Source organism: Gadus chalcogrammus, chromosome 12, assembly GCF_026213295.1.
Source record: "Gadus chalcogrammus isolate NIFS_2021 chromosome 12, NIFS_Gcha_1.0, whole genome shotgun sequence".
Classification (NCBI taxonomy): Eukaryota; Metazoa; Chordata; class Actinopteri; order Gadiformes; family Gadidae; genus Gadus; species Gadus chalcogrammus.
The window spans coordinates 4,667,587-4,691,370 of record NC_079423.1 but is presented as its reverse complement, the minus strand read 5'-3'; the positions used below and the strand labels follow the sequence as shown (position 1 = coordinate 4,691,370).

General features: G+C 43.1%; 1 protein-coding gene across 1 annotated transcript; it reads right to left on the bottom strand.

The window, feature by feature from the left end:
* Position 1: 1 nt before the first annotated feature.
* On the bottom strand, positions 2 to 22,026 carry slc1a7b (solute carrier family 1 member 7b). Its single transcript, XM_056603987.1, has 11 exons — positions 21,886 to 22,026; positions 12,751 to 12,830; positions 11,718 to 11,933; positions 10,656 to 10,698; positions 10,177 to 10,408; positions 8,290 to 8,389; positions 7,604 to 7,837; positions 5,661 to 5,855; positions 2,674 to 2,808; positions 2,386 to 2,485; positions 2 to 1,659 (listed from the first exon to the last, which is right to left on the bottom strand). Exons 1-11 carry the CDS (start codon positions 22,024 to 22,026, stop codon positions 1,387 to 1,389), a joined length of 1,749 nt encoding a protein of 582 aa, XP_056459962.1. The 3' UTR covers positions 2 to 1,386.
* Positions 22,027 to 23,784: the final 1,758 nt, after the last annotated feature.

Below are 23,784 nucleotides of genomic sequence, written 5' to 3'. Positions count from 1 at the left end.
TGAGACAAACAAGTTATAGATTTATCCATCTGGCAGTTAATTCACAATTACTACAATGTTTTTGTGTTTACATTTTTACGAAGGTTATTTTTTAGATGGTTTTACATTTCAATAAGGGCTTATTCATGTTTTACTAAAAAAACATTCTTGATTTAACTCTTTTTTAACTTATTAGTTAATAGTTGAACCTGGGTTATATAGACACATTTCCCGTAAATATAAATAGATAATAATATTGATACGGTAATTGTTACGAATGTAAGCCAATAGATAGTTAAAGACTCACTAGATACTAAGTTAAGAGTTACATGGTAGAAACATGGCCAAATGTGGACAACACAAGACTGAGTTAAGTAAAAATAAATAAAAATTGTTCAAGTGAAAGAAAGGAAAATACCACTCAAATTAAGTTTGCTTCGTTAATGATTTAAAAATAATTAAATCAGTTTCAGATACGACACTGTTGATTATCATTATCTTTACAACCATCATTATCATAATCATTAAAATCCTTATAACATCATCTTGAGCTATTAATACTATCAATTAATTGTAATCTTCATCATGGTTATTTTAATCAGCATCATCATCTTCCTCATCCCCTCCACCACTATCTACTTCCATCAATTTACAATATTCATCATGATTATCTTCATCTCCACCATAACCATCTACTACTTTGATTTAATATTAATATTCATAGTGATCATCCTCATTGTTATCTTCATACTATCTCCATTCTGGCACCACCAGCATGTTAAGGCGATATTGAACAAGATTAAATGCAACTTTATTGGCTCCGGATTCAGTGGCGTGAAAACATATCTCAAATTGACAATGGTACACAGTGAAATCATATAAAATTCATGACAGTTGTGATTGATTGAAGCTTATAAAACTGTCCAGTAGAAACCAATCGAGCGATGCAGATATTTAGTTATGTACTAAATATCTGATTTCTCAAGGACTTTGCACAACACCGTTTTTTTAATTCCTAGGAGAGAGTGTTCTGACCGGACCTCTGGGTGCCAGCGGACCCCACGATGGGTGGACCAATCCAAAGAGGAATCCGAGCTCAGTGCTTTGTTGGAACCATTCAACTCTATAGAATATCGATATAATGTCGGTTGGCCTTGTGGAGGACAAAAAAAAAATCCATTCCATTCACCGTTTTGAAAAATAAATACTGAGAAATCTGCGATGCCTTGTCCATTGGTAACTGACACCCAGTAAAATAAACATTACGTTCCAAGCCCTCACATCAAGACCTCAAGGTTCCTTGCTTGTCCTCGAGTCCTCTGCGTTCTCTTTGACCACGCACACAATGCGTTGTGTTCAGCAGTGACTGCGCATCCTGAGCGGCGGACCCCCCCCTAGCACCCGACGCTATACGTTGGTCTCAATGCCGTTCATGTCGATGGCGCAGTGCTGGTGGTCCTTGTTTTTCCCATGTCTCGGTGGTAAGGGGGGTTTCCTCCTGTGGGGATGGGCCGGCGCGGGGCGAACTCCCTCCTCCAGCTGCACCAGCCGAGCCACGTCCGGGGGCAGCAGCTCCGACTTGAGCCCCAGGGCAGAGGCGCGGTAGTTGCCGTTGTTGTTCTGGCAGTTGACCTGCGGTGGGCCGCTCAACATGGGCTTGGTTTCGCACATCAGTGGTACCTGCAGGAGCCAATCAGCACGCAGACAGACAGACAGACAGACAGACAGACAGACAGACAGACAGACAGACGGACAGACGGACGGACGGACGGACAGACGGACGGACGGACAGATAGACAGATAGACAGATAGACAGGATGGAAGGAAGAATTGGATACATGATTTGCAAAACCCTCATCCACAAATAATTTTGAAATCAGTATTAAAGAGTATTAAATGCTACTTCAGCTTGAAACCTCCTTATAACTTGAAAGTTAAATTACATTTAGCATATTCAGGTGCCATCTTTGACTATGTTTTTATCCGGAAGAAGATAGTGTTGGAAGCCATTTCCAACCCCCTCCCAATCTCTCTCCCAATGCACTCAGGGAGAACCAAACCCCAACAGCAGCGTTCAATGACTCTTTCTCCTGGTAAGACAGCTGCTGCTATTGCTTGCATTATATTTGTAATGGCTGATAGGGTTACCCAGTCACCGGCTGATTAGGCACTGATGGGACGCACCTGTCCTCCGCTAATTGAAACTGAATCGAAGGTGCGTTAACTGGGGAGCCAGCAGCCCTGCAGCTCCCGAATGAGGTTTGCCTGTACTTTGAGAACCTTAACTCTGAATAGTTGTACTAATTTGCCTTAGTGGCTTACAGTGTCATACAATCATGGGGTTCCTGGGTGGAACCCCCCCACTGTGTAGCAGTGTGATGTCGGAAAACCTGGTGTTAGACTCACCCCATCCCCCTCCTTGATGAAGTCCTTCCTGCAGATGTGTGCCATGATGCCTGTGGCCAGGGCATCCCCCATGACGTTCACCATGGTACGGAACCGGTCACTGGAGAGATTTCATTAAGAAATATTAACCAACTCATAACTGTTAATCCGCTATTAACAGATGAAAAACATCAGTACTACCAATTTTGAGCTACCTTTAAATACTTTGAGGTACTTTACTCTAATAATTCCACATTGTTTGATTACAATGTGAACTTTCAACCATGAGAAGAGAAATGTTACACTCACAGCGCCCAATCAACAGCAATGATGAGGGTGATGTCGTCAGTTGGCAAGCCGACGGAGGTAAGCACTATCACCATGGTGACCAGCCCTGCTTGTGGAATGCCTGCTGCGCCGATGCTAGCTGCTGTGGCCGTGATGCTAGGGGGATGGGCAGAAACATGAGCCAAGGTGGACCAGAATGAAATCCTTCATAGAGAAAAATTCCCTAGATGGATTGACCAGTGTGGATGGCCACGTTTTATTCTTGAGAACAACTATTTCTAGTTAAGATATGTTTTTGGAGTTAACAGCTGCAGTAGACAAGTGACATAGTGCCAAGCATTGGCATAAATGCTCCTCCAATCAGGCAATTTCCCAAAAGCCTTGAAAACTAAAGTTATTAAACCCCTTTTAAAAAAGTTAATAACATCTACAGACCAATATCAAATCTACCATCCATAAGTAAAATCATAGGTAAAATCATTGAGAAAGTTGTCCTCGAGCGACTTAATCACTTCCTGGCATCAACTGGTTGCAATGACACCTTCTAATCTGGATTTCGACCTAGACCACTTATTGAAGTTGTAAACGACATCCCTCTTAAGACAGACTCGGGCAGAATCTCAATACTAATGCTACTAGACCTCAGTGCTGCATTCAACATTGTGTAGACCAAACAATACTATTGGACGGATTAGAAATATGGGTGGGGCTTTCAGGCAGAGTCTTAAATTGGTTTAGGTCTTACCTACAAGATAGGAACTTGGTTTCCATTGGCGACTTTGTATCAGAACCAAATATGGAGTTCCACAAGGTTCAATCTTAGGGCCCTCTTTTATTCAACATCTACAAGCTCCCACTAGGGCAAATCATGCAAAATAACAACATTGACCATCATTGCTCTGCTGATGACACGCAAATCTATGTAGTGCTATCACCAAATTACTATCAGCCCATAGATCTGGTGTGCCAGTGCATTGAGCAAGTCAAAGACTGGATGTGCAAAAATTTCCTTCAACTGAATTAGGACAAAACCGAGATAATTGTATTTGGTGCTAAAACAGAAAGGTTTAAAGTAAACAGTGTTTCTCCTTGATTTTTTGTAGCAGTGAGGCTGTGAGTTGGTATGAGGGGGGTCCGGGGGCATGCCCCCCCGGAAGAACAATTTGAAAACTAACTCTTTAAAAGGTTACTTCTGGTGAGATTGTTTTGGGAAAAATGTACATATTGAGCTTCCAAATATGACATAACAAACCACAGAGTCAAGGTATCTGCTGAGACCAGATAATTGTGCAAATGTGCCTTGAACTTATTTTTCTGCACAATATTTTTTTGCACATTTATTTTTTAATCCAGCATCGGCGGTGTGCCGCTACTGAATGCATATAGGGGAAACACTGAAGCAAACCAACACCTTCACTCTCTGTGCCTGAAAACCTCACTCAAAGCCAGAAATCTAGTGGTTATCATGGATTCAGATTTTTATTTCGACAGCAACCTCAAATCAGTTACAAAATCTGGCCTTTTATCACCGTAAAAACTAAGCAAGACTGAGAGTGCTCAAGTCCACCCAAGACATACAAAAACGTGTACATGCCTTCATCACTAGTATGGTTGATTACTGCAATGATCTCCTCAAAGGTCTACCAAAGAAACCTCTAAGGCAACCACAGGTTGTTCAGAACAAAGTTCTAACAAAGACCAAAGAATATGAACATATTCAACTAATCCTTAAATTGTTACATTTGCACCCTGTATGTCAGATAATTGATTTTAAAATCATGCTGCTCCCGTATGTATCCCAACATGGTTTAGGGCCAGAGAATATAACTGACATGCTTCTACTACATAAGCCTCTAGATCACTAAGAGATTCTGAGACCAATCTATTAATTATTCCGAAAGTAAACACGAAACATGGAAAAGCAGGATTTAGGTACTATGCAACAAATAGCTGAAATAAAGGATGATTTAAGAATTGCCCCAACTCTGTCCACTTTTAAAACAAGACTGAAGACTTTTATGTTTGCTTTAGATTTCTGCTGAATCTTAATACATAGCATTTTCTACCATGCAGTTTTTTGGGCTTTGCCTTTGTTTTCTTTTTATTCTTTTATTATAATAATATTATTATTCTATTATTTTATTTTATTGTATGACGATCTTTCTATGTGAAGTACTTTGAATCTGCCTCGTGTATGAAGAGTGCTACATTAATAGCACTCATAAACACATCTAACCAGAACCAAAAATACACCTCAAGATGAGCACAACCATGGGTACAAACCCATCTTGAACATGGTCGCAAACACACTGTAACAATGGAAACAAATACACTGTAACCATTTGCACAAACAGACCTCAACCTGAACACAAACACACATTACATTTGACACAAACACAGCATAACTATGGATGCAGATGCACACACACTGTCTGTCTTCTTACCCAGCCCATCAGTCACTCAGTCAATCAGTCAGCCAGTCAGTTGAGCTATAGCTGTAATATGTATTATAAATCTATGTGTGCACATAAACCCCGCCCAGCGTGGGTAGTGTGTGGGAGCAGCAAGGCGGTCTGCTGATGGCGTGACTGAAAGACATGTTGTTGTTGTTTTATTGAGGTCACAGAGCACTTTCAATAGAGAGATTAATGGACTGTCAGCCCCCTGTTTGGTCTGCTGTGGAGCACTGAAGGTCATAACCCAATACATGCAGCAGATGAATGTCCTTCCCCTGAGCTCTGGGACCATCCTCAGGGGTGTTGGTGGATGGGGAGGGAGGGGGGTGTGGTTCACAATTTATATCATTTCATCTGTTGAAAATTCTCAATCTGCGACATAGTTCGGAGGCAAAAAAAAAGCAACCATAAATCCTCATCATATCTTTAGTCTGTTAATAGGCTTTGAGCTCAGATGGGAAGGGCATCACATCCGCCTGCCCACCCCTCCACCCCTACCCACGCAGAGCCCACCAACCACGGCTAGGGATGGGTAATCTACTCATGACCGACCTGATGGTGATGATCTGACCAAAGTCTAGTTCGTAGTTGTTGACCTGGGCGATGAAGATGGCCGCCACGGCCTCGTACAGCGCGGTGCCGTCCATGTTAATGGTGGCGCCCACGGGCAACACGAAGCGGATGATGCGCCGGTCGATGTGGTTATTCTCCAACAGGCACTTGAAGGTGATAGGCAGCGTGGCGGAGCTGGGGATAGACACTGGTAGTTTATAATAACACTCATGTGTTTATAGGAGCAGGCATTGGTCATATTCCATTGGATTCTCACCATTCTCCCAGTAGAGTAAATATGTCAAGTATCCAAAAGGAAGTCAGTATGTCAGGGTAAATCGTCGTTTTCAAATACAATAAAATAAAAAAAAACATATTGACTAATCTGTATGTTTGATTCCAAAATCGACTCTGCGCTCTACTTTTGATTGTATGCTTCTGAAAATGCCTAAATTACTAAAAGACCAAAGGACTAAGGGCCCTAACTTGCACTCAGCACAATTTACTTTCTACAGTGACGCATGTATCGTTGCTAGTTTGCACCAGGCGCAAAGCTGAATTTCCCCTGCAGCAAACTCGCGCCACTTGTTCAGGCGCAGACCTCGTCTAAATGCCCTAGCGAATAGCACAGTTGTTGTTGCTATTTTTGACGTGACTAGGCAGTTCGGAACTGTAACATAAGCTTACACACGTAGGCTATACACAGCACAAACATGCAAACAATTAGCCTAATTGAAATATTATGATGTCAAGGATTGTTCATATGCGTGAAACTGTAGAGAAATAGCATGTGGATTGTGAAAAAAATAAATTTCAATAGGGGCTGCATGAATGCACACTGTAGTAGGCTATGCCATGCATTCAAATAAGAATAATAATAATAATAAACTTGTTGTATAACAAACAAGATCTTGTTTTAGGGTAAATGATAACGTTGGTTAAATTATTTAGGAAAGAACAGCTGATACAGCGGTAATAAGTTCTACTTTTAAATCAGTGCATCTGCAAAGACTGTACAGCAAACAAATATTTTCTTGACACAGACATCGTGTACAAGCCCATAACTTTTAGGGTTGATGAGGATTTGACCGCGAGTGAGTGTTTAAAAGAATGAATGAATGCGGGTGTTTGCACCCATCTGTTTAAACACACGCAAACTAAACACGTAACGCATAATACAGTCCATGGCAATGTATATTAACGGGGGGACACATGCATATTATGAACACAAGTCGATAACGATAATGTATACAATACTGGTAACAAACGATGTTTGTTAATGTATTGTCACATATCATTAAATAGACCCACAGTTGCAGCCACAGGACCGCATATCATAAATGTGTTAAGTTCTCTTTGCCGACCTTTACATAACCTCTCAGTGTTTCTGAAGTTGTAGAAGAAAACGCTATTCCATGTGTGAATTAGGCCATATTATTTGGCCATAAAGTGAGCCATTTGAAGTTTGAAATTCATGTGGTCATACATCTGTCTCAGCGGAGAGTGCAAACGCGCTGTCAAAATATCAACTTGTCAGGTTAAAATGCACTCATGGCTCTTAAAGGGGATGGGAGATGACACTCTCATTGGTTTAATGCATATTACGCCCAAAACACACATACGGGTATTCAGACCACCCCATTTTAGATTTGCGTCGGGCGCAAGTTATTTATCGGCCGGTATAATAGCAAGCAACAGCATCAGAGATCCTCCCACAAAGCTACTTGTGTTTCGCGCTTCTCACTTGCGTTTCAGACCGTTAAAATACAGCCCTAAATGTGAATGTGAATTGGAACGTGAATTTGAATGTGAATGTGAATGAGAAAGTGAATATAGATGTAATTGCGAATGTTAAAGTGAATTTGAATTTGGGTGTGAATGTCAACCTGAATGTGAATGTTGGTGTGAATGTGGATTTGGTTGTGGATGTGAATGTGAATGACCTGGAGGAGGTGGCGAGGGCGATCAGCAGCGCCTGCAGGATTCCTCGTATGTAGACAATGGGGCTCTTCTTGGTGATGAAGAAGTACATGGCTGGCAGGATGAAGAGGCCGTGCAGGACCAGACCAAACACCACTGTAATTGCGTAGAAGCCCAGCTTCTTCCCCATTGCTGATGGATCGCTCATCTCCAGGATCTTGCCCGCCACCAGGAACACGATGCCAAACGGGAAGTACCTGTTTAGCAGGAGGTGGAATTGTTTAATGAGTAATCAACCGGCAGTGTCACTTGTCAGTGACGAAAGCAAACCCGGCACACGACATATGAGTGGAATAAGTCTGTCATAGCTGTTACTTCCCCTTGTCTGGATGGCAATTTAAAGGTTAACCCGAACGATTTCAGCCACGATCAGAAGGAAAACCAATGAGGTGGTGCTGTTCTAAGATTAAATAATTGTATTTGGTCACTCTTCAAAGGGTCCAAATGATTGTAGTTGATTGATCAACCACAGTCCATCAGAGAGGGGATCTATTTATCCGACATGCCCACTTGTGATGTCATCTAACCAGTAGACAGAGTTTGAGATAGCTTGTTGATGACTTGGTGCTAGCCCTTTTCCAAAAGCAATCAAGCAAAGTCTTGATAAATACTTCATTATACTGTAGAAGAGAGATGCTTGTTGCTTTACCAGATGACGATGGCGACAATTTTCAGGACAGCCTCGTTCAGGCTCTGGCAGAAGTTAACCAGAGCAGTGCCGTTGGGGCCCATCCGCCCGAGCATGATACCTGGGCAAACACACACACACACACACATACACACACAAGGGGGGGGTCAGGATAGTGTCGTGTGCAGTGTAGGTCAGGGTGTTTGTCTGTCAACTAAAGGGGCCTGGGTTCCGTTCCATCCCTGCAATGTCCACAACCTTTGGCAGGATGCCATGTCCCCTGCCTTCCCCTTAACGACATTAAACTTGTTGTACCGTAAATTGTTGCTAATTGGCTTGAAAAGTAATACTTCCAATTAGAAATCTATCATAAGCATCATAATCTAGGCACCACAACACATGGGAATGAGACGATTTAGATATGGCGGAAGGACGTCTTGTAATGGTGCTAGAAGGACGTAGTGGTGGACGAAGTACTCAGACGACATACTTGAGTAAAAGTTGAGATACCTAGTGTAAAATATTACTCCAGTAAAAGTGGAAGCACTCCCTTTAAACTTGTGCAATAGTATAAAAGTACTTGGCTTTAAATGTACTTAAGTATCAAAAGGAAAAGTAATTTGGTGTAATGTAATTCCAATGTCTTGCTAAGTCCTTTATACACTAATTTAAGGTTAAAAGAAACCACACCAACACCATTCTGGTTTTGGTGTGGTTTTCTGGTACTGATATCATTTCAAATTATCATTACCTCTATGTGTTACTTTATATTGGTAGGCGAATTCTTGAAAGAGGAAATTGTATGCTTCTTAAGCAGACAGAGAAGGCACTTAAAAATGAATGAGTCATTCTTCCTTTCCACTACTTCAAATAGTTTGCTTAAATATGGCCATGGGGGCTCAATTTCAATATCTGGTGCTTCTTCCATTATTGTGTGTTGGCTTTAAACGATACAGCGAAATTCGAAGGCTAAACAGACACACGAGAACAGAAGCAAAGTTTGGAGAAACCCGCCCAAACTGCACCAATCATGTGTTCTGATTGGTACACTTGAGGTGCACGTGCACTCATTTGAATCTGTCATTTTATTGTCTATGGTCACGCATGCTGCACACAGACAGAGACTCATGCACACACGAAATGTAGTTGAGTAAAAGTACAGTCTCACAAAATAATGATACTCAAGTAAAGTACAGATACGCTAAAAAGTTACTTAAGTACAGTAACTTGTACTTCCTTACTGTCCACCACTGGAAGGCCGTTATCGTCATGGGGTTAGAAGGATGTTATCGGCATGGTTTTAGACGGGTATTATCGTCATGGTGTCAGAAGGATATCATTGTCATGGTGCTAGAAGGATGTTATCGTCTTTGTGCTGGAAGGACATTATCGTCATGGACAACGTCATCGTCATGGTGATAGAATGGTGTTATCGTCATGGTGGATTGCGGACGTTATCGTCATGGACAATGTCGTTGTCATGGTGGATGAAAGACGTTGTCGTCATGGACAACATCATCGCTATGGTGTTAGAAGGACGTTGTTGTCAGGGACAACGTCATCGTCATGGTGTTAGAAGGATGTTATCGTTGGACAACATCATCGCCACGGTGTTAGAAGGACGTAGTAGTCATGGAAAATGTCATCATCATAATGTAAGAAGGACTTCATCGTCATGGACTACATCATCGGCATTTTGGATTAGGACATTATCGTCATGGACAACGTGATCGTCATGGTGTTAGAAGGACGTGATCGTCATGGACAACGTCATCGTCGTTGTCATCGTGGATGAAGGACATTACCCATGGTTGAATAAGGAGGTTATGGCGGTGGTTATCTCACCCATGGTTGATGAAGGACTTTACCCATGGTTGAACAAGGAGGTTATGGCGGTGGTTATCTCACCCATGGTGGATGAGAAGATGACTATCCCGAGGACGTTCATGCCATCGCTGTTCCCTGGCCGGGTGCGCACCAGCACGTCCGGGGGCGGGGTCAGGTCCAGTGCGAAGTTCTGGATGTCGGTTCCGTTGTCGTCCTGGATACCGTAGATGAGGGCCCGCCGCGTGCTAGACTCTGATAGGCTCTGGCTCACGGTGGGCTTCGGTTTCATAGTGATCTCAGTACTCGTTCGATACTGTTGTTGACGGGGAAACAAACATGCAAGCAACATGGGTTGTTCAAACATGAAGTGGGACGATTTGTTCGATTGTTAATGCTTCAACTTAGAACCAAAGTGTTATTTTTCCGTTTGGAGCTGGAGCCGTTGGAGTTTTGGGCGTACACTAACCCTAACAGGACAGGCGCATGCTGAATAATCGATAGTAATACATGTTATGGTAGTCTTTATGTTTCCAAAGTTCAATGTGAAACGGGTCCCTCACCTGTTGAAACGTAGCCTGGACCAAGTTGGAGGGAAACATGTTGCTGTAGAGCACAATAAGAGAAAGATGAAGGTTAATTGTGCTGTGCTAAAAAATGAGCCAGAGAATATCAGGCACGTATATATGTGAGGATTCTTGGACCATGAATATGTCCTGATTGAGGGCAGAGTTGGATTTGTAGTACTTTGTGTACACTCACTCATGGTATGTCTCATGATTGTGCTCAAAGCAATGTATTTTGAGCAATCTATTTCCATCTCTAATAGGAGCTAATTGCAAGCAGCAAGCTGACGTCCGGATAGCCTTGAGTATGATAAGCTCGTACAAGCTTTCAATGACGTTGTTTACGAGAGACATGCCATTCCAGGAAAACAAGCATCTTGATCAAAGATGTTTACAGAGAACAATGTGTGTGACAGCATGGCCTGAAACCAACCGAGAACTGAGACCTTCTGTCCACTGGACCCCTGATCACCCACTCACTATCTACATAATGATTACTGTATTTAATCAGCTCTTCTCAATCACAGGCTGTCATTTACTGGTAAACAGCGGAGGGAAAACCCCCATGATAATTGTTTATGATTAAATACGATTACAGACGTACATTAAAGCTGTCAATAATATATCATGGTGTGAGAGAGAGAGCGGGTGAGGACAGAATGAGAGATAAATAAAAGGGAGACAGAGATAGAAGGAAATGGAGGGAGAGATAGGAATGAAGATAGAGAGAGAGAGAGAGAGAGAGAGAGAGAGAGAGAGAGAGAGAGAGAGAGAGAGAGAGAGAGAGAGAGAGAGAGAGAGAGAGAGAGAGAGAGAGAGAGAGAGAGAGATAGCCATGGAACAACTCTCAGGTCAACATGAGTGAAGCATAAGTGAGAGTGAAGTAAGTGTTAATACATACTGGAACAAATGACCTGACAGCCCATAACAAGGACCTCCCGCAAGAGAGAGTTCGGCCTATTCAAACTACATCCCCCCAGGATGGGCGCATGGATGGAAGGGTAGATAGATCGATGAGGAAGAGAGAGATTGGGGAGAGGGACCCTGAGTTTCTCTGACCGGATGAGGTCGAGCAAGGCGTCGGCAGAGCTCATGATGGGCTTGCTGCCCTCCTCTGAGTCCTCCTTCTGGGCGGCGCCCCCAGGGTGGATGATGGAAACCATGACGATGCCAACCACCACGGCCACGAAGGTGGTCCACAGGTAGTAAGACACGGTGATGAGACCCAGCCGGCTTGAGCACTTGGCGTCCAGTGCAGCCAAACCAGACATCAGACTGGGGGACAGAGAAATATACCTTTTAAAATCACATTTTACATTTTGTGTTGCGCAATGTAAGGACACCCAGAATGTGCATGTTGCTGCATGAGGTGAAGGAGGTTAGCAGTTTGAGGTGAATGTAGCTGCATTTGGGGATGGAGTTTTGCAGTTTAGTGTGAATGTATTTGATGATTGAGGTTTGCAGTTTGAGGTGAATGTAGGTGTATTAGGTGATGGAGGTTTGCAGTTTGAGGTGAATGTAGCTGTATGTGATGATGGAGGTTTGCAATTGGGGGTGAATGGAGTTGTATTCAATGAAACTAACGACGGTCTATATATCTAGTGCTTTTAATGTGATTGTAGTGGAGAGGCACAGCAAACTCCATTTAGAATCCAAAAAAAGGTCAGCTTGTCCCAAACTCTTCCGTAATCCGAATAACCCTAATCCCCTAACCCTTAACACTGGCCTAATAACCCACAAACCTTAACCCTTAACCAGCAACCCAATAACCCAAATCCATCTAACCCTTAACTCAGGCCTATTAACCCTAAACTCCTTTACCCTAATCCAAATAACCCTAGCACCCTAACCCTTCACACTGGCCTATTAACCCTTAACCCCTTACCCAAACCTATTGTCCCTAAACCTCTTAACCTTAATCCAATGACTCTAAACCCCAAACCCATATCCCTTGCCTATGAACCCTAAACCCAACATCCATAACAGTAACCCAAACCATAACCTATAATCAACTCATTAAAACGAACACTTCTCAACATATAACATACGTCGTATATGAAACCCCTGTGACATGATATTTCCTCAAGTTTACCTGGAGACGACCAGCGGTAGAATCAACATCTTCAACATCCTCATCAGTAGCTCACCGGGGAACTGGAAGTACATCACTTCCTGTTTTGGACGGGAGAAAGGAAGGATGAGTAATGTCGAAGGACTTATTTCCTAGTTGCTTCTCGGAGACCTCCTTGACACCTTGAGGCTCTCAACTGCCTGGTTGCCTAGATACACTGAGCAGCTCCACACAAAGCTCAATAGCCTGCGTCTCTACCTCCATAAGACCTCTCTTCTCCAACTACTGTAGCCAACAGAATAACACCCATCTCTACCATCATAAGTCATCACTGCTCTATCTAATGTAGCCAACAGAATAACACACATCACTACAAACATATCACATTATCTTATTTATCTACAGTAGCCGGCAAAATAACACACATCTCTACCAACATAACACATTATCTGCTCTGTCTCCTGTCGCCAACAAAATAACACACATCTCCGCCACCATAACACACCCTCACGCCGTAACACAGATTGCTGCCCTACCTACTGTAGCCAACAAAATCACACACACCGCTACCAACGTCATACCAACATACAACATACAACACATTTCCCTTTCTAGCTTCCTGTGATGAGCACAGGGGGATGTGATAAGATGTACTATTATGGAAATGCTTTTAGAGAAACTAGAGTTTTTGCGCGTGTGTTGCGAAAACACAACCTCTAGTTGTAATTAAACCCATAGCAATAATGTGGGAACCCCAGTCGATGATGTAACACATTTCTGAGAGCATAATATAATAACATTTTGCCTATAATGTTACAACGTATAACATTCATGACTCTTAAATGTAGTGCCAACATTTTAATGTTTTTTAACCATTCAGCGAACAAAAGGCAACAGGCTGATTATCATTTATCACTCAATGACATGCAAAAGCGTCATCAACGAGCCCACTGAAGTGGTGTGAGAAATACTGACTTTCTACTCCTAATTTACATGTAAGGTATTTACATTTCCTATGGAGAAAATACTACTGCAGGGGTAGTATTATTCAGGAGATTTTCAGGGTACAAATGTCAGGATATGTTGTTCACACATACGGCCCATCAGGAGAATAACAGCACTTACACGTGTGTCTGAAAGCAGCTAGTGTGTGAGCATTTGATTACATTATAAAATGAGTTCATTTATGGTAACAGGGGTAATTGTTCAATGGAAAGTGTAGTATACTATGCATGCAAATCAATTATTAAATAGCTTTTACTGTTATTCAGGGCTGAAAAGCTCATTGAGATTTTAAAATGCAAGGCAACTACTATTGGTTAGTTGAAAATAATAATCATCATTGAGATTAAACATCTCTTCCAGTGTCCTGGCCAAGGCAGGCAGCAGAAGCCTACAATCACGCATAGCACACAAAGAAAACATAAGAAAAATAAAACAACTCAAACAGTCCGCAGGGGGGAAGGGGGGATAACAACATCGCAAGAAATTTCGAGAGGCTCAAGGAGGTGGGAAAGTTTGAGTACCAAAGTGTATTCTTGTGGTGGACTCTATAGACATAATTCACCATACTGTGTTATCGACATGTTTTCGTGTTGTTATAGGGACACTGTCTCTTTAAGATCACGGCACTTGTGTGTTGATATGCCGGTCGGCGTGATGTCTAAATTTAACAGTTTTTATGTGACAAAATGAACGACCTGCCGTTGCTTGTCGAGGTGAGAAATTGTCTCTTCCCTTCTTTTATCGCAATTTCTACAGTCTATAGACAGAACGTCTTACCTGGGAGGGTTTGACGATGGCGGAGCTGTTATGTTTAAAAACATAACGTCTTACCTGGGCGAGTGTCGCTGCGGTGTGTGCGCGTGCGTGTGTGTTCTTGCCTGCGCGTGTGTCGATAGCAGAGCGGAGCCGTTATGTTTAAAAACATAACGTCTCACCTCGGCGAGCATTTCGCTGCCTTTGTCTTGACGTGCATAGTGATGGGTCATCGTGACCGAATCAGTTCGAATGAACGAATCTTTAACAAGAACGAACCAAACTGATTCTTCTCTCTCGTTCGTCTCATTCGTTCTCAGACTCGACTCCTCCCGGACCCACTAGTCGCTGACTCGCTGTTCATTCACTGACTGTGACTGGTGAAGGGACAAAAGGCTTAGGGAGCGAGTGTATAATACGATTCAATGTCAGTGAAATGGTAAATGCATGCTTTCTTTGTACTTTCTGTGTCATGCCAGATTAATCAAATATTTGAATATCTCGTCAATCTGGCTCGTTCTTTCATGGTTCGTTCTCCACCCGACGACCCCACCATCATTGCTAAATAAAGTCTATTATCTTGCTGAGATGTTAAACATACAATAATCAACTACACCCCCGTCCCGCTGTGTTTGGTTAAAGTTGTAATGTTGATAGATGACCGTCTTCCACGATCGTTTGTGAATGAGAACGAGGGAGGAGCTGAGTCTGACTGAAAAGCTGAGAACCGTGCATTCCATGAATCGATTCACCGCCAACGGAAACTCGACTGAACGAACGAACGAACAAACTATTCTGAACGACTCTTATTGGCGAGCTGACTGACGCGAACTGAATCAAGGAAAATAATCATTAAATCCAACACTAGACGTGCAGTGAGTGTGCGTGCTTGTGTGTGCGTGTGTTGTGTATGTGTGCGCGCCTGTCTGTGCGCTTCCGTGTATGTCTCGCTGCCTTTGTCTTTACGTGCGGTGTGTGCGCTTGCGTGTACATTTCCGTGTATGTTCGTGGGGTGTGTGTATACGATGTGTATGTGCGTGCCTGCGGTGTATGTATGCGTTTGCGCGTGTGTGTGTGAGCTGCAGGCTCCTTGGCACACGCGCACATAACTAACTTGAGTAACTGTTGTGACATGCCTGCTATTATAGTAGTAAGATGCATGTATGCTTCTTATTAAAAAAAACAATTCATACATGATGTCTTCATGCAGAGTCGTTGATAATGTCAAATGACGACAACGCAACAAGTTTTCGTCCCAGAGCAAGTACCACGTTTATCTTACTGGCGGTGGTAAAAGGTGTGGGCGTTTATGTTACCGCAGCAGAAAGGCCTTGGCTTGGCTATTCATCCAATGAGCTGTTGTTACCGTTGTGTTGCGTGAGTACATTGACACAGCCCAACACTGGAATGTCTGTCATCTTTTATGGCATGTATTATGCAGTTTGAAGCATGGCATGAATTTGAGAGACAGAGAATTTTGCACAAAAAGCTGCTGTAATACCCCAATATCAAGATGTATTTATAACAGTATATGTATATATGTATCATATTTTTATAAAATACAAAACACAAAATAGAGCGCCAGGTATATGTGTCTAATCTTCAACATAAGATATAATTAAAACATTATTATTTATTTTTTTGACAAGCACATGCAGTAATAGATGTTCTTCTTACCAACAACACACAGTGCCCAACCAAAACAAATAAAAAAAAGGCTTATTCAGAAACACACACAGGCTGGGAGTGACTGGCCGGGGCGGACTGGGGGGACGGCCGGGGAAGGAGAGCATAGTGGGATGGAGAGGGAGAGAGCGTAATGGAAGCTAAAGAGCTTTTGGGTGCAGCATTAAGCAGCCAGAGATTAGAGTGCTTCATAAGAGCAGGATCAGCACTTCAGAGGACGTTTCTATGCACTGTGCTCATCTTGGATACATGGGCATGTGTGTCATTGCACGTGTGTGTTTGTGTTTGCCTTTTGTATGTGAACATGCAAATGTAGGTGAACATGTAAATGTATGTGATCATGCTCATGTATGTGCCTGCATGTAGGTTCTTGCATGTGTGTGTATATGCATGTGTGGGTGTGTGAATTCATTTTGACATTACCCATATGCGTAATGTGAGTGTGCCCATGGCATGTATGTGTGTGTGTGTGTTTGTGTGTACGATTGCGTGTTGTGTGTGTGTGTTGTGTATGTGTGCGCTTCCGTGTTGTGTGTGCGCTGTGTGTGTGTGTGTATGTGTGAGTGTGTGAGTGTCTATGACCATAGCATTGGCAGTAATCTGTTGTCAAAGGACACGTCGACAGTCAGCTGCCTCAGTCAGACTGAGGCAGATGCAGGGTCCTGGAGGTATTACGTAGAACCCTGGTTCCCCAGGGTCCTGGAGGTATTACGTAGAACCCTGGTTCCCCAGGGTCCTGGAGGTATTACGTAGAACCCTGGTTCCCCAGGGTCCTGGAGGTATTACGTAGAACCCTGGTTCCCCAGGGTCCTGGAGGTATTACGTAGAACCCTGGTTCCCCAGGGTCCTGGAGATATTTCGTAGAACCCCGGTTCCCCAGGGTCCTGGAGGTATTACGTAGAACCCGTGTTCCCCAGGGTCCTGGAGGTATTTCGTAGAACCCCGGTTCCCCAGGCTACTGGAGGTATTACGTAGAACCCGGGGTCACAAGGGAACCCAGAGGTGCTACAACAGTGGTTATAGTTATAGTTATACTTCTGGAGGTACCTTATAATTAATGGGTTTTGGGTTGAAATGAATGATGGTTAAACTAGTACCATGGTTGTGAGCGTAATAATGAGCAAAGTTGTAGACATCTACTAAATGTGGCACACACCGTGTTATACCGTGTATTATACTATAAGTGTCTGAGGAGCTGAACCTTCTCTCGAAAGCGTCCATCAACATCACTCAATGCCCTGACAGGTCTTCACACACTCACACACACCTCACCGCCCGCGTGCCGTTGTCATGACGTCAAAGTGCCTTGGTTGGAACTTCAATGTCACGAAAAGAACGCGGTTTGAGTTCAGAGCAGAATAGATCGCTTTTGAACTGGATACAAGTGGAGACTAGCATAGACATAGGATTTGACAGCGGTTCTCTCTAAATGACAGACTTATTTTAGTAACAGAGACATAATGCCATTGAATATGTATGTTGGATATCATATAAAACATATTACCTTGTTTAAACCCCGATAAACTGCCCCTTTAATGTTGTATTAGTTTGTCTATGGCTGTAGAAGTTGGTCTGTATAGGTCTTGTATGAGTCTTTGAAACCTTACTTTTATGATCAGAATATATAATCAAATAACAGTAGTAATACAGTTGTACAACCAATGCTGTTTTTAGTTTTAAAGTATTAAGCATTGATTGATTGATTGACTCTCAGAATTGCCATGTATAAAAAGGTGCATCAATGAAAGATCACCATAGTGCAGAAACAGCGACAAGAAGTTTGCTTTTTTACATTAGAAGAACCCCCCCCAAAGGAAAAGAGACAAAAACCTAGATTTCACTTCCTTCAAGAGTGACTACCAGAGGGATATTTTATGGCATATTCCTAAAGTTGATAAACAACATCAATATGTTAAAGAACAAATATGTTAAAGAGATTCATATGAATCCGATTGACCTGAGGTGTTGGGATGATGACGAAAGCAGCTCAGGGGATAGAGTGGGTTGAGCGGGGTGACTTGCAACCAGAAGGTTGCTAGTTCAATCCCCGGCCCCTACTAGCTGAGCGTTGAGGTGTCCCTGAGCAACACAACTAACACTAACTGCTCCCGACCAGTTGGCTGTTGCATTAAATGGCTGACACTAGCATGCGTGTGTGCGTGGGTGCGTGCGTGTGTGCGTGCGTGTGTATTTATGGGTGAATGCTAGAAAATAATTGTATAGCACTTTATGGCCACTTTTTGGAAAAGCATTGCATAAATGCAATCCATTAACCATTCTGAGAATGTGTAGCTCGCTGATGAAAGACGAAAATGACAGCTTAATAATTGCCTTGCATTAACACAACTGCATTTATCTTAAAGCTCTGGAAGAATCTATTTTGTGCCTGTCATGCAGAAACAAAAACAAGAATCTGTTTCCTTGAAAATATGCACACACAGCTTTATGTCAGAATTATTTTTGGCTCTCGACAGATTCTCAACATTATGTTCTGATGTTCTCTCATTCCTTGATATCTGTCCTCTTTTCTACATCTCACCTGTTTCCCTCTTTCTATCTCTCTCCCCCATCCAGATGGGTGAAGGTAAAAAAAACACCATTATACACTGATACACACTGCCATACCCTGCTTATTCATCTCTCAACAATCCTTTTTCTTTCTTTCTTCCCCCCCCCAACCCCAACCTCCACTGAATCTCTTGTCTCTGTCGCTTTATCTGTCTGTCTCATTCCCTCTCTCTCTCTTTCTCTCTCTCTCTCTCTCTCTCTCTCTCTCTCTCTCTCTCTCTCTCTCTCTCTCTCTCTCTCTCTCTCTCTCTCTCTCTCTCTCTCTCTCTCTCTCTCTCTCTCTCTCTCTTTCTCCCTTCTCCCTCTGAGAAATATACTTCTTTGAATCAGAGTGTACCAGGTATGTGCTTTGTCATCAATAATTTATTCAATAACATTAGAGTATACAGGTAACAGGCTGTGCGCTTTAGTAGAATTAAACTGTGCTTACATTAACATTGACATTTACATCCATAAATACATGTAGTATGTGCTTCAAGGTTTTGTGTTTCTTTTCATCCTTTTATTAAACAGTCTAATTTATCATTTGTGTGAAACCATCACCATTACACAGTTATACTGTTGTTTGAAGGTAGCACAATGTAGCTTTAACAATGATATTGTTGACTTTAGTTAATTGATAAAATCCATAATCATAGATTTAAGATATGATATGGTTTTATAACAGTATATATATATCTATATATATACATAGCCATTTATATAGCCATATATCCATCCATATATATATATATATATATAGAAGATATGTTGGTCATATTTTGACCAATCTGTTTTAACACACACACACATACACATCGACACATAAACACACACACACACACACACACACACACACACACACACACACACACACACACACACACACACACACACACACACACACACACACACACACACACACACCCTCACACACTAACTCAAACACCCGCGACCGCCACTCACATATTCGGTACAATTACAAAAAGCTTTTGTTAGATTGAACCTTAATCCTCCTTTGAGAGACTATACTGAAAGGCCCTCGGAAAGAAGTTATTTTTAGTTCCTAGGAGGAGAAAGTGATTAGACTTAGGGAAAAGGTGAAACGGAAAGAAAAGGGGGTTCACCTCCACCATCTTACTAATAGACAACAAACGCTAAGCACCTCGACCACCTGGCAGCTCTGGAAGCAATGAATTTAATGTGCTACATCCTATAGACAGTAGGATTAACATTAGCACACATGCACTCACACACACACACACACACACCAACTCACACGCACACACACACACACACACACACACACACACACACACACACACACACACACACACACACACACACACACACACACACACACACACACACACACACACCCAAACACACACACACACACACACACACACACACACACACACACACACACACACACACGCACACACACATAAACAAACACACACGTGCGCATACTATAGAACAACTTGCATTGATCCAATTAGCATAGAATTCTATATGTAAGTCTATGTCCAGGTGTATCGTCTCTACAGTATGTTCAACCGCTCCCGAAACATTGATTAATGAAGTTAAAAGCTCTACAGTACTACAGGTTTACACTTGTGAGGGCATAGTGCACCAGGGACCACTCTGGTTTACGTAAAATAAACAATTTAAGGATGATTAGTTTTTTTGGGTGAAACGCATCACCAATACCACTTATCTCTTCTCCAGCCAGAGGACAGCATGTGTAAATGTTCTTCTACATGCTGTCATTAGTATTATTTAGAGTAAATAGTGTAAAGGAAAAGGCTACATGAACCAAATGAAAATCTGCCAGGCTCAGCTTATTAAAATAAGATTCTGAAGACATTATTGAAAGGATCCCTACAGAAAAAAAAAAGTTGCTCTTTACCTTTCGCATGTCTCACTTAAGGAAGAATCTTGCTCTGAAATATTGCAAGAGTAGCTGTTGCAGGAAGGGAATGGTTGAAACGTGAGTTGGAGAGACGTGTGCCTGCCAGATTTTTGTGTTGGACTATATAAAGCGTAGCTTAGTGTTATCTCAAAGATTTGGGTGACGGAGGAACGGGATTGTAATGACAACAGGGGATCCACTTATAATAGCACTAGGTATTCACAGAGTATTTAATAACTACTTACAATCTAAACCAGTGGCAAAAACAAGCACTTTTAGAGGACGTACACTGATGGGTTGCAATGGCCCCAAGGGGTGACATTGCAGCCTGTTTGACTGCTGCAATAGCCAAAGCAGTCCTGCTCAATACAGGACCAGTTTAAAAGATTCTTAAGTCATCAGTTTGAGTATTTAGACTAAGTTATCCGGTAAGAATTTACATTTGCAGTGGTGCTCTAATGCGAGCAATAGACATTATATCAAAATATAAATCGAATGAAGTAACACAATGGTGATTGAGCCTATGGCCTTTTGATGAAAGCCCTTGCATTTGCAGTCAAATTAATGTTAAGAATGTCACGTCATGGGGACTTGCCCGCTATGCATACAAATCACACAAAAAACCTTCGACTATTGACGTCATTGATCCGGGATTTGCCTTCTCCAAATTGGAACAAATTGGAAGCTGGGCCTCTATTTACACTCCCATGGTTAGTGGTGCGGTTCCAAATGAGGCCGCCCAAGCTAACATCTGGTAGCGTTAACTCTTTAAGTGAAGCTCTCCGACTCACCACAGTGTTAAGCCCCGACCTACTACAGTCAAGTGGAATGAGCCAGCCAAAAGGATCCCAGTGGATCCTCCCTATAGCCACCTGTGGGCATCCTTGAGCAAGGCACCTTACCCCCACCCCTTAATGACCTGTCCCAGTATTCACCGTCTAACCACTACCTGCTGCGTCATGAACTGTCTGTGTTAACTGTCTAACCCTGACCTGCTCCATAATGACCTCTCTGTCTTCACTATCTAACCCCTAGCTGCTCGTTAACGACCTGTCTCTGAACTATCTAGCCCCTGCTCCTTAATGACCTGTCTCTGCACTGTCTTACACCTACTTGCTCCTCGATGAACTTGCTCTGTATTCAATGTTTAACCCCTATCTGCTCACAACATATCAGCCCTCACTACGTCTTCATTTGTGTTGGAAGCGTCTCCTAAACGTGACGTGGCGGTGTGAGTGTGCGTGACCCACCTGCTCGGTGAGCCGTCGCGTCCGCAGGAAGAAGCCCAGCAGGCAGCCGATGACAACGGCGAGCACGGACAGTATGAGGAGCCCGTTCTGCTTGCACACGTTCTTCACGCGCAGCCACACCGCGTCCAGAGCCACCGCCATGTTCACACTCCGGTCGGGATATCACCAACCCATGAAGCGCATCCGTTCCCCAAACCACGGAAGCCAGGAACCCGGGGCCCCGATCGGGTGTGGCGACAAGGTGAGGGAGGGGCGTTTGGGGGGAGGGAACGGAGCACGGCGGCGACGGCGGCAGGGGCGGGAAAACAACAGGAATTTGGCGTGAGATGTCCCTTTAACCTCCACGTTTAAAGCACTTTGGGACCAAGCAAAGCACCAGCCGTACGTCCATGGCAATCTGCAATCGGAGTTAAGAAGATCAGCATATTTCCCTAGGATTTCCCTCCATCCCTCCCTCCAGCATCATCATCATCATCATCATCCTCCTCCCCTCCCATCGTCCCAACAGCCGGCCCTGCCTCCCTCCTGCCCAATCCCCCTGCCCATCAGGGCCCCTGCTGTTCCCTCCCCGGGCACTAGGGGGCTGTGACAGCTGTGGTGGTTTAGCAGCAATCCAGTTAGAGTGCTGCTGTAATATTGAGGTTGGATGCTAGATTAAAGGCCCACAGACAATTAGAAAAAAAGCTTGCTCGGTACTACAATACTGAGGATGTACGCCTTTGTGGCTCGCTATGGGACCCTGAATTCAATCCTACTTTTTCACCTTATTTGATCATTTCATTTATTTGTATTCAATAATCACGCAAAAATAGTCTAGTCCCTCATAGTATTGAGCCTATTTGCGGCTTCATCCAAAGCCATGTAGACTGGTACACGATGGTGCTACGCCCCTGGCCATTCGCTGAGATGGATGAAACCATTGACGTGATACAAATCTGAAACCTGCGACCCATATCAAGCGAATATCTCTGGTGAACTGACCCTCTGTGTAAATAGGCTGGGACGTCTGAGTGCGACGGCACCTTTTGCGTAAACAGATGTGTTTGGAATTTAGACAGTAAAAATCTAAATTCATCAAAAGTTGTAGAATCTAGGCTTTTCTCTTGTGAACAGAGCCTTTGTTTCAATTATGGAAGCTTTATGGTTTAAAATTTGAGCACACTTTGCTAATCATTTCTTGTGACCTTGAACACACCTTGAAAAAGTTCAACGCTGACAATGAAGTAGGTTTTGAAACCTTTGTTAATTTAAACACAGGCATTCCATTTATAACGTGGAGTTTTTACAAACGGCACAACAATGAATTTACTTTAACCAAATCGTGATTCACTGACCCACTAAGCATTATCTCTCTGCTTCCTCTTGGTATTCATATCTCAGCAGCCAAAACTCATGAATGAGTCTGCGTCCACCAGGGAGTTGCATGCGTGTGATGCATATTGCATGTTTAGCATATGAATGTGTATGTGAGAGAAAGAGTGTGAGAGAAAGAGTGTGAGAGAGAGAGAGAGAGAGAGAGAGAGAGAGAGAGAGAGAGAGAGAGAGAGAGAGAGAGAGAGAGAGAGAGAGAGAGAGAGAGAGAGAGAGAGAGAGAGAGTGATAGAGAGAGAGAGAGGGGGAGAGAGAGAGAGGGAGAGAGAGCGATAGAGGGTGTACGTCTGCATGTTTGGCCTGGATCAGCTGTTTTCCCAGACTTCCCTGTTGCTAATCCTTGTCGTTCGCCCATATTTCCCATCTCTCTCCCTCTCTCTCTTTGCCTTCATCTGGCTGGGATTACTCTGGATTAGATCCTCTCCCACAAGATGGCATGCATTCATTCATACATTCATCCAATCTGGGGTGAATCCAACACACCACTCTTTCACAACCCATCCCATGGGCCCATATCACAAGTTGGCG